The following is a 12747-nucleotide window of genomic DNA, read 5'->3' on the forward strand; positions in this document are numbered from 1 at the left end:
TTGTTGATCCACAGCACGGAATTGTCTCACTTGAAGGCAGGTTTCGCACTATGATTGACGCGTGACTTGGGCAACAGGTGCCTATCGATGAATGCATCCGCCTATGGTCCATCATCACGTTGTACGTGGAACACATCAAATCCCTCGCTGCTCGGATCAAAGTGAAGCGTCCTTTCTGGATGTTACCTGACCCGCGTTTCACACGACACGTACGACGAAACCTTCCTCAGTGTGCTCTCCACCTTCTTCACGCTCCGCCACGAACGAAACTTTCTTCTTGATCTTCCCTGACGCTTTCTTTTCTACCTTCCTCCATAAACTCTTCAAGTGCTCCTGCGCCTTCCAGTGCTTCTCGATGGACTCTTTCCGGATGTGGTCCACCATGACGTTGCACCGGGTGCAAACCAACTTCCCCGATACCGCATCCAGGTGGTTGCGTGTCTCCTTTGGCTATTGGCGCTCTAGGTCCTTGCAGGTCGTATTAACGGCGGCTTTGACGAATTTGGTCAGATACTTAACCTTTAGATGGAAGGTGGAAGCTGATGAAAAAAAAGGTTCTACTTCCTCTTCGTGGTCCGCAGTACTCCGGCGACGGGATCCGGTCTAAAATTCCGATGGCAGACGATTGGTTCCAGCAAAACAAACTGCTCGACTGATTTGACAACGAGAACTGTCATATGCGTTTGACAGTTCTCGATGTCAAAAAAATCGAGCAGTCTGATGCGTGAAAGCAACAAAAGGTAAGCCAAAAAGCAAGTTATCGCGGTTAACGCGAGTTAAAGCAACATAAAGCGGAAAAGCAAAAGATAGTGCTGCGAAGGTTAGCGAAGGGAGCTTTATCGCTCGGTGAACGCAGGAGTGACGTCCCCCTCGCAAGTCACCTTGATGTTCCAGCCGAAAAGACTCATTTTTGTTTATTTGAACTCGGGTATTTATACTAGTCAAATTTGTTGCATCACATGTAATTTGAGTGGTGACACTTACGTGCTACAGTATAGACTTCTGGAGTTGGCTTGTACTGGGTTGAACCCTTGCGCTGGCTCAGCAGGAGTCAGCGTCCCGGCCAATTGTCGATGAACCGAAATATGGTTCGAAAAGGCTATACGCAAGCATCAGCAATTATGCTTGCGCCAAGTGGTTCTAACTGTGTGTGGGCTCTACAGCCAGGCAGGGTTTGTGTTTTGAAAGACAAAACCTGGTCTTGTTGTGCGAGGTCCGGGCATGGTAATACAAATGGAAAATAAGTGTGAATGGGTATGTTGGGAATGCAGTGGTGTTCAGACTATTACACCTTCCCCCTTTAAAAGAATAGTTTTATGAAGTAAAATTATTCTTTGCCATTCTCCAGTAGCCATTTACAATTTATTTGATATAATTATGAATTTTTGTTGTTGTGTGTTTGCTTTGTTACATTGTGTTTTGTTACATTGTGTATGTGTATGTGTATGTGTATGTTGTTTTGTATCCGAATTTTTACTTCCGCAGTCTATTGCTGGGAAAAATTACCTGCATTGTTGATGCTAGGCTCGGTGGTTTATTTGATTATTCTATTTTTGTGCACTATTGTTTTCTTTTTGTTGTAGGTTCTTCTAATTCGCAATTCGGATCTCTGATTTGTGTGATTCTAAATGGACCTTGGTAAAATGAATCTAGTTTTCTCCTATTTTCCTTTTTAGATAAACCAGATCGCCTATTTGTATGTGGATAGGATTAATTATTTTGTTACAAATTTGAGTTTTTCTTGTTTTTGCTGTTCTAATATTGACTTTGTTAAATTTTGGCTCTTTTGTAATCTAAATTTCAACTCATTGTGGTATGCTTCTAAATTGTAGACTGGATCTAGATTTCTTTGATTATTGCTATGTGGTAAGTTTGCTTTAACACCGAACACTAATTCTTAAGGTGTGTACCCATGAATAGTATGTGGAGTTGTGTTGTAATTAAATTGATAATATTTCAACCAATCATCCCAATCCGATTGATGCTCGTTAACGAAACATCGTAGGTATTCGTTTAAACACCTATGATTTCTTTCAAGAGCACCAATGGTTTGTGGGTGATAGGCAGTTGCAAAAGTTTGTTTTATTTTCAATTGTTTGCAAATCTGACTAAGAACTTCGTTATTATATTCCGTACCTTGGTCAGTTCTGATTTCCAAAAATTTTCCATAAATTAAAATGAAGTTATCTACTATAGCTCTTGCTATAGTATTAGCTTCTTTGTTTTGTATTGGTGCAAGAACTATATATTTAGTTAGTTCGCACTGAATTGTTATTGCATATCTGTTGCCGTTGTTGGTTTTGGTAGGGGTCCTACTGTATCTATTGTAATGATTTCAAAAGGTTTACTCGGAGTTGTTGTTATTATTTGTGGTTCTTTAGTATGTTGTACAATTTTATTTCTTTTACACAGTTCGCAGGCCTGAACGAAAAGTGTAATAGAACGTTTCATTGCTTTCCACCGGTACAGGTCTCGGATCTTTAGGTACATTCTAGTTTGTCCTACGTGTCCTCCTGTCGGTGTATTGTGGAAATTTCGTAAGATTTCTTGAATTTTATTTTTGTTATCTACATACATTGGTGGTTTGTATACTAAAATTTGTAGACTTTGCAAAGTTTTATTAGCTACAATTTTAAATGTAGAAGTTGTTACTTTTTTGAAAATTTCATCTTCCGTTGAAAGAGATATTCGATCGATTCTCATTTTCTTTAATTCTTTTCAAGCCTTGAAAGAGTCATCTCTAAAGTTGGACTTTCATTTTCTGGCTGAAATGAGATTTTCATCATTATTTTTTTGTTTTTATAGATCTGTAAAGTGTTATTGACAACACGTAAAGCGCATAATTTTCTCGTTTCATTAATGTTTTCAACTGTATAAGCCGCTTGATAGGTGATACTAGTATCAACCTGCGTGCTTTGCATGCTTTTCGTTTTCTGCATTGATCTCGTGTTTACTACGAGCATTTGCATATTTTGTAGTTGTTCACTTGTTATAACTATTCGTGAGAGCGCGTCCGCACCCACGTTTTCCTTACCAGCTATATATATTACAAAATTGAATTCTCCTAAATCCAAACGCATTTGTGTCAATTTGGATGTTGCGTCTTTCATTCCGTATAAATGTACAAGTGGTCTGTGATCAGTTCTGATTACAAACCTATTTCCGTAAAGATATGGTTTGAAGTAGTTAATTGCCCAGTGGATTGCTGTTAGTTCTTTGAGAATAACAGACTTATTTTTCTCACCAGGTGTAAAAGTTCTGCTAGCGTAGGCTATCGGTCGATCGCCTTCACTAGTGATTTGGGATAAAATTGCTCCACAACCGACGTTAGAAGCATCCGTTGTGAGAATAAAAGTTTTGGCAAAATCAGGGTATTGTAAAATTTTTGGTGAAAGTAGTTTGTGTTTCAGTGTGTCGAAGGCGAGTTGACACTGAACAGACCAGTCAAATTTGCAATTCTTTTTACATAACTGGTTTAAAGGGTGAGCAATTGTTGAAAAATTTTCAACGAATTTTCTATAGTAGTTACAAAATGCGACGAATCTTCGAACTTCGTCAGCATTCTGCGGCACTGGATATTTAACCAGTGATTCATATTTAGAATCATCTGGGAGTATTCCTTTATCTGTGACTTTGTGCCCCAGATAAGTTACTTCAGATTTAAAAAATTTACATTTTGAAGGATTAAGCTTCAAATTGTAATGTCGCAATCTTTCAAAAACAGTAGTTAAATTTTTAATGTGATGTCTCATTGAGCATCATATGACAATAATATCGTCAATATAAATAAAAGCTACTTCAGGAGTGAGACCTGCCATTGCAATGGTCATCATTAGGCTTAGTGATTTTTCACGCTCGAAAATTGCAAATTTCACGGGGACCTCCATTTCAAAACACCAAATTTCACGCAAATTTCGCGGAACTTGAAAAATGTTAAAATAACTCTGAAAATCCTATGTTTAAATCACAGAAACTACTTTTTATGCTTCATTATGTATTATTATGTAAAAAAAAATACTAAATTTGAATGCGACAAAAAAATTCTTCCAATTAAAAAAAAACCTACTGGTTATTGGATGGGCTCTATATATTTTTTGAAACAAAATGAGTAGGGCACGCGTATTCTCATTTACTGAACTGCTCTTTTAATATTCGACTAACAAAGCTCAAATGTTTTCGCTAATTTGCTTCTGTTATATCATTTTACATTTTATTGAATTTCATATCAAAGCTAGATTTGTTCAGTCAAAATGAGTAAAATAAATAGAATTTTCTGCGTCATTTAGCCCATTAAACATATTTTTTAAGGGTTTTAGCTCATTTTTCAAAAACTAAATTTATAAACATTTTGAAAAAATAATATAATTTTTAACAAAATCTTAATTTTTATTCTAAATGAGAAGAGAAAACAAAAAGGAGTATTTTTAACTTTCAAGGGAATCATCTACCCAAATAAACAAATATCGTTAAAATTTAACAGGCCCAAAAAAATTGTTGTTTTTAAAATATGATTCCAAAAATAAAAAAATACTCTTAATTTTATTTTGAATAAAACAAACCTTGATTTTTTAATTTCTTTCAAAACTATACCTTTCAAATAAAATAGCACTAAAATTTTTAGTACAGCGAATGAAAATATTACTAAATTTTGCTAGTTTCTAAAAAACTAAAAAATCTCAACATTTCTTCAAATGGTTCATATCAACTTGACACACATATATAATCAAGCTTTTTAATTGAAAACTAATAAAATTTCTTTTCTTTTTGGATGAAATATTTATTAAGTTGTTAGGCTAGTACAAATTTTATTAAAAGTTTTGTCTCCCCCTCCCCATCCCTTCTAAGTTGGCCCGAAAAATCAGGGGACAAAAATATTTTTTCGAAAAACTTAAACATTTCAATGGATCAGCTAAAATAAATTTTTAATTCATTCCCCTGCGTTTTTCATTCCATTTTTAGAATGTTTGGGATCATTTTAAAAATGTTTGGGTTGATTTAAAAATCTTTCGAATTTTTGAAAATTTTCGATGTTTGTTATCGCAAAATGTTTTTTTTTTTTGCTAAAATTTTTGTTTTCGTCAGATCTTACATTTTTTGAAAACTAATGATTGCAAAACTACCGTCAAATGGGGCGAATCGGGACATCAGTTTGAATCGGGACAAAACTGGGAAAATTATTTGAGTGACATTTTTCTGCATTTTTTCCTTTGTTAGGAGTCTACTTTTCTCACAAAATGTTTGAAATACTTCGAATTTTGATATTCTTTTAAGTAGAGCTTTAAATATAATGGATAAATAATTTTACAACCCAAAATAAGAAAGCGTGATGGAATGACATATGAACATGATGATCAAAGTGTTTCTTGGAAAACATCGTTAGGCGCATTTTATTTCTTTCTCATATAGTATAACTTTTTAACAAGTTATTCCTTAACAAAATGAAGTATTAAGAATTAAATTCTATGATATCAACACATAGTTTCAACCATATATATAAAAAATATAAAAAGACTGAACTAGTGTAAAATGCATTTTAAAACCCTTTTTCCATGCAAATGTTGAAACTATGGCTTGTTATTTCAACATTTTTATTTTTTTATTTTTTTTTTTTGCCCATATTTGCATTCAGGCTTCACTGAACACCACGATCTGGTGCGCCGCGGTGCGGTTTTCGTGTCACTCAAGAAACCAAACCGAGCTGTTTATTGTCACACCATAGCAACTGTACCGAAAGCACCTTGGTACTCCACCGGTGCACCCAAACTGTATACGAAGGATGCAACTCAACATATGGTTGATCCAAGTAAACCGGAGGCGACATTGTTTTGATTGAGGTTTGTCAGCTATTATTCACAGCTTCGGGATGGCCTGGCGGTTGTTGTCTCCGTCTTTTATCCACGAGGTTCATGGTTCAAGCCTGAATACAAATATTTTTGAGGTTTTTTTTTTCAATATTTGCTGTCAACATTACTGATTATATACATTTTTTAAGTAACTTCTTCGAACCTGCGACGCTTTAGTCAAAGAGTTAGAAAATTGAATGGATTTTTGTAGTGGAATAGAGAAAACGTTCCATATTATGCAGGCAGGTTTAAGTGAACATGCCTATTTCAGGATTATATGCACGAGAAGTTATAGTTTATATTTCATGACACTACAAAATTCTATTCCTAAAGAATTATTCTAAACAAATAAAAATCATTTTAAAAATAAAATAATAAATGTCGAGATTCGAACCATGAACCTTTAACTTAATATTGCACTGCCTTTGACAACCAAACCATTAAGAACTGTTGAGTTCGGTTGGCTTGCTAGGCATCAAGAGTTCAAAACTTCTCCCGTGTGGTAGGCGCAGAAACCATGTCAGTTTAGTGTACCCAATCCACACCACCGTCACACCAAACTTCGGTTTCGGTGCACCGATCAAGCTACCGAGCTGTGTCGGGTTTGAGTTGTGACGAGAAATGGTGCGGATAGAAAAACCGGTATCATAGCAAACCGTTGTCGCACCCGTCAAAAGGTAAGTCTGTTTGCATTCAATGATTCGAGAAAATTGATAAATTTAACGAATTTCACGCCGTCTACGAAACCGTCAAAAATCATTAACCTTATATTTGTAATAAAACCAGGGTATTCACTCGCTTAATTCTACAGTAGTTCATGACATTATTTTTATTCCTGTTTGAGTTTGATAAGTTATTTTATGAAAAATCGTTACATTTTCATACAAACATAAAATTTCACGGGATTTCGCGGAAAAAGCCAAATTTCGCGGATTTCACGCTGTCCGCGAAATCTTGAAATTTCACTAACCCTAGTCATCATCCTTTGAAAACTATTTGGGCTAATGTTCAAACCAAACGGTAATCTTAAAAATTGGAAGTGCCCAGTATCCGTGGAGAATGCAGTAAATTTTCTACATTCCTCCTCTAAAGGAATCTAGTGAAATCCAGATGTCAAGTCTAGGGTGCTAAAATATTTAGCTCTTCCTAGCTGGTCTAAAATCGTATCTATTCTCGGCAATGGAAATTTATCTGCCAATATTTTTTTATTTAACTGACGGAAATCAACGACTAATCTACATTTCTTAGAACCATCACTTGATTTTTTGGGCACCAATAAAATTGGTGAATTATAATTCGATACAGATGGTTCAATAATTTTGTCATTTATCATTTTTTTAACTTGTTCCTCAATTACGGGTTTTTGTGAATGTATAGTTTTATAATTAGGGATATATACTGGACTAGGGTCAGTGAGGTTAATTTTTGTTCATAGAAATTATTTGTGGTTAGTTTTTCGTCGGGTAAGCAGAAAATATCCGAAAATTTTGTGATTAATTGTTTTAAAGGGTCGTGTGTATAGTTTGGAATTTCATCAAAATTTATTTTTCAATTATGTCTTCAACTCTGTTTTGGTTGTTTAGGATCAATAATTCAAAATTCCTTAATGGTTCAATTTTCGGTTTAAATTTCTTCAGTAAAATTGGTGAATTCGTTGTATTTATTAATTTCACACAACTTGTGTTAGGGGATATTATTGTGTTTCCGCAGAATAATCCTCGTTGGATTTCCTCAGAAAACACAACAGAATCCTCATCGACACTAAGTTGTGGAATTCTTCTAATTATTTCGCACCTGGGCGGTACTACTATTGAGTTATTTAAATTATCCTCAATTGGTACCTCAACGGTGTTCTCTTGAAAATTAAATGTCAATAACCAATTTTCATAGTAAATTGAACATTTGTATTTAATAAAGAAATCGCGTCCTAGGAGTCCATCTGTTATTATGGGAAAATCGCTAGGGACGACTTGGAACATATGACTGACGATCAATCCATTATCAAATTTCAATTGAGTTTCAGTTTCGGCCAATGTACGTATTGATCCATCTGTAACTCCTGTTAAATTGTACTGCTTTGCGGTATTTACTTTTGCTCGGGTTTCAATTTACCGGCTTTAAATATTGAAATATCAGCACCTGTGTCAATTATAAAACTGCATTTTGAGTTGGCCATGCCTGCAGTGATAAATACAAAATTCGCTGAGGCATTGTTTACGGAAAAAATGGACTTTGCGTCTAGTCTAAAAATGTTGGTTTTCTCTGTTTGACCCGGTTTGGTTGTTATTAACGTTCTGAGTTTGAACGTTTTGTTGATTGTTGGGATCAGTATTTAGTTGAAAAATTTGGTGAGGGTTTCTGTTAGTCCCATGACCATTACCTCTATTTGACTGATTATTGTTATTTCTATTATTATAATTATTGTTATTGTTATAATTATTGTTATTATTTCGATTGTTGTGAAAGTAATGGCTTGGCCAGCGTAGCACAAGACTCAAACCGGGTAATCCCAGGGTCGGCAAACTACTAGGTGATTCAAGGGAGGATCGGTTACAACAGAAAAACACGGAAGGATTTCCACTTTTCAACAGCACTTTATTTGGGGGTTTGGTTCGTGTGGGTGTGGGTGTGTTGAGTGTGGGTTTTCAGGGGCTAACATACCGTGATCCGCTCAGCTGATGGTTCGCCTCCGGCGATTGCGGGCCGGCAGAGGAGTTCGTCCAACCTCCACTCTGCGGCGGGAACTGCCCCAAAGGGGGTATTGTTGTTGCTGACGGATGCGGCGGCCCTTTGTTCTTGGCTGCGAGTCTGGACTTCGGCGCCAGATGCAGTGTTGTTCGCCGGCCTCCTTGGGCGGCGTCGGTTCTTCCGGCTTCCGTGCCGGGATGATGGACGACCAGCGGGTGTTGCTGGTTCCGGTGGGCAGGCGTCTTCCCTCATTGGCTGATCGGCAGCCCCAGAGTCCACTGATGCGGGCGTGCCGAGAGGGGACCCTCCTTTGCGGTTAAGGCCAGCGGCCTGAGGGTGGTCGTCCTTGACGGTGATGGCGCGGGAAGGCGCCAGACGACGGGGGTGGTCCTATTACGGTTAGACGTGGGAAGCTACCGGCAGGATTTACGCAACCCAGGCCGACCAATCCGAGATGGACGAGCTGCTCGCGGAAACCTCCTGGTTCCGCCGATGGGAAGGGCGATTGACGACCCTTCGCGGGAGCACGACTTGTCCACTCGGACGCCTGTTTGGAAGAGAGCGATTTTCCCCAAATCGACTTCCCTCATTTGTTTTCCCAAGTCCATTTTTCCCACCATTTCCTTTGTGACGTATTCAAATGCGCCCGCAGAAACTGGTGGACATCAGCCTCGCTTACACTGATACGCTTCGCCCCATCAAAACTGTTGTAGTGTAGTGTAAGTGGTATAAAATGCTGAGGCGAAGCTTCAATTATCCAGAATTGTAACCAACGGTTACACTATCCACTACCCCGGCGAAAAAAATGTGAATGCACGAAGTTCAAGAACATTTTTTTTAATCGAACTGCTTTTCCAAAATCATCTTCGGCACTCATCAGGTTCGTGGTCTAGCGTACGTGGTCAAGTTCTTATGTACAAGCCTCATTTTAGGCAAATATGCACATGTCCATGTGATAACCAATCACAGATTATATCACAGAGGTATTTATCAAATCAGCCCAACAGGCAAAATAAATAAATTAAATAAATAAATAAATTAACAATTAGACATGCACTACAAATTAAAAGAATAAATTAAAATAATTCCCAAAACATTAGTAGACAACTCTATTTACAAATCGTGGCCACGATGTTCATTTTCATGAACTATTTACATTTAATCCAATTTTAGATCACATTCGATCTTATTCGGAAATTCACCACAAGGGTTCATTCCTGACGGGCAAACTGATTGACAGTTCCCGAAACGTCTCTAATCTGTCAAACGTCAGCATATCGCAATGTTTACACATGCGAACATGCAAAAGTAGTGCAAGTGAAAACGTAAAGTTTTATCGGTAAAAAGTGTTGAAAACCTGCAGAATTTTCAACGAACGTTAAGGTAAGTACAAAACAAAATACAACATAACGAAGCGCTTCTTTTATAGGGTAAGTTGACTCATTCTCGTCCCTCCCAGCGGGGATTTGGACTGAGACGTGGAACATCGCTGCCAGAACGAACTTTTTGAACAAAAAGTCGCCTGCAGGAGTCCACTAATGGTCTTTGGGATACCGTGCTAGCCATCTTGACGCGCAAGATGAGCTACAGGTAAGACAAAACAGTGTACACTTTAAAATGTTTGATCACTAATGGATCGTAAAACAAATTTTTAGGCCTTTGCAATTTTCGGGAGATCCCCTCACCACAACACCACCAACCGCGCTCGGACCGAGGGAAACAACGTTTATAACCCCTTGATCGTCCGCGAACTGGCCCGTTGGGCTATGGATTTCCGATTTACCTGGTGAGTAGTTTAGGTTCGTTACAGCACCAAGGTTTATGCCATCTTGCAACTCTCATCCCTTTTCACGAAGGTGGGATTCTCCACCCACACTTCTTTAGGGGAGAGTGGCTAAGATCAACACACAAAAACACACACTAATCCTACTAACAAATTAAAACCAACAGACGGCTAATTTTATCAGATCACGGTGTTCTAATTACTTTATTCTTTCAACTAATATTTCTGTTTTATTTTTCTTTCCAGGTACTCTCAACGTTTCGGAATGACTACTGGGATATCGTGGTAATCCAGACCGGCTGACTTGGTCCAGGGAAGATGGGACAACGCCGCAATAAACCCCTAGCACCCAAGTCGGTGCCGATCTTGGCCACCGATTTCCTCAGCATCTCCTACTAAGTTTAAGTTCTAGAATTAAGAAAATTTAAAAGAAATTAGTTAAAATAAAGCTTTTGGGTCGGGGCTTTCCCCTATTTGGTTGCTTGTCCTCTATTAAGAAAGAAACAAGGCTTTTCAGGTACCTATCACCTACCAGGGATGACGTCATTTGTCATATGGCTGGGTCACGGGTGAATCACAGGTGAAATTGTTGATTCAGGATCGCCTCACAGGACTTACTTATTGCCTAAGTTCTTGGCTTCATCCAACAGGTAAGATTTGACTAGATTCAGGTGCAAATGTCTCTCCAGGGATGACGTCACATCAACAGTCTGGGTCTACGACAAAATGTGGGTTCAATCAGATACAAAAATCACAAATAATTTTCAACTCTGCCGGCGGTCTCTAATCACCCGCGCGGAGCAGACTGACGACCTGTTCGGGGTCGTTATTTAATTATCCCTAACATTTCGGCTGGAGCTACTCAAATTTGTCGAACTCGACGATCGACACCGCTGCTGCTGTGCAGTAAGTACGGCTTTTTCACTCCTCCGTTTTGTTCTTCACTTTCTGTCTATTGTGTGTGCTGGGAGATCTGTGTGTTGTGTTGTCAATTAATTCCATCGTCAAGTCCGAACACAAAAGGGACGAGACGGAATAAATAACAATAAATGCTGCTGCGTTGGCTGTCGAGTATCACACATAGGGACATTACAATTATGTACAAGCAGCATAGATTTGTTAAAAGTCGCTGCTGACCAAAATCCACGAGTAGAATCGTGCCGAAAACGATTTTGGAAAGCGCGCAAGATCCTCTTTCCAACAGGACCGTAAAGGAACCGCGGATTTGTGTGCTTTTCACATAGTTTTGCACCAGGGTAGGTGGACAGTGACCAACCGAGCTTACTCGGATTCCTGCCACCTCCCGTTGAAAAAATCCTTTGATTTTTCTGCTTGACTTCACCAACCTTGATCACTTTTCGCGGATTTGAGCTGGGAGCCAATTGAAAGTAATGGCTTGGCCAGCGTAGCACAAGACTCAAACCGGGTAATCCCAGGGTCGGCAAACTACTAGGTGATTCAAGGGAGGATCGGTTACAACAGAAAAACACGGAAGGATTTCCACTTTTCAACAGCACTTTATTTGGGGGTTTGGTTCGTGTGGGTGTGGGTGTGTTGAGTGTGGGTTTTTCAGGGGCTAACATACCGTGATCCGCTCAGCTGATGGTTCGCCTCCGGCGATTGCGGGCCGGCAGAGGAGTTCGTCCAACCTCCACTCTGCGGCGGGAACTGCCCCAAAGGGGGGGGGGGTATTGTTGTTGCTGACGGATGCGGCGGCCCTTTGTTCTTGGCTGCGAGTCTGGACTTCGGCGCCAGATGCAGTGTTGTTCGCCGGCCTCCTTGGGCGGCGTCGGTTCTTCCGGCTTCCGTGCCGGGATGATGGACGACCAGCGGGTGTTGCTGGTTCCGGTGGGCAGGCGTCTTCCCTCATTGGCTGATCGGCAGCCCCAGAGTCCACTGATGCGGGCGTGCCGAGAGGGGACCCTCCTTTGCGGTTAAGGCCAGCGGCCTGAGGGTGGTCGTCCTTGACGGTGATGGCGCGGGAAGGCGCCAGACGACGGGGGTGGTCCTATTACGGTTAGACGTGGGAAGCTACCGGCAGGGGATTTACGCAACCCAGGCCGACCAATCCGAGATGGACGAGCTGCTCGCGGAAACCTCCTGGTTCCGCCGATGGGAAGGGCGATTGACGACCCTTCGCGGGAGCACGACTTGTCCACTCGGACGCCTGTTTGGAAGAGAGCGATTTTCCCCAAATCGACTTCCCTCATTTGTTTTCCCAAGTCCATTTTTCCCACCATTTCCTTTGTGACGTATTCAAATGCGCCCGCAGGAAACTGGTGGACATCAGCCTCGCTTACACTGATACGCTTCGCCCCATCAAAACTGTTGTAGTGTAGTGTAAGTGGTATAAAATGCTGAGGCGAAGCTTCAATTATCCAGAATTGTAACCAACGGTTACAGTTGTTTCTGTTATTGTTACGATTGCGATTA

At 39.7% G+C, this 12747-nt stretch overlaps 1 protein-coding gene across 1 annotated transcript in view; it reads right to left on the bottom strand.

The window, feature by feature from the left end:
* Positions 1-11890: 11890 nt before the first annotated feature.
* LOC6051986 (uncharacterized protein K02A2.6) overlaps positions 11891-12747 on the bottom strand; it is a 36938-nt gene continuing 36081 nt past the window's right edge. The window contains exons 5-6 of the mRNA XM_038264499.1: positions 12365-12481; positions 11891-12322 (exon numbers count right to left, since the gene is read on the bottom strand). Of these exons, the coding sequence (XP_038120427.1) occupies positions 11891-12322; positions 12365-12481 (549 nt within the window). The remainder of the gene's footprint in view (positions 12323-12364; positions 12482-12747) is intronic.

This window comes from Culex quinquefasciatus, chromosome 1 (assembly GCF_015732765.1).
Source record: "Culex quinquefasciatus strain JHB chromosome 1, VPISU_Cqui_1.0_pri_paternal, whole genome shotgun sequence".
Lineage (NCBI taxonomy): Eukaryota > Metazoa > Arthropoda > Insecta > Diptera > Culicidae > Culex > Culex quinquefasciatus.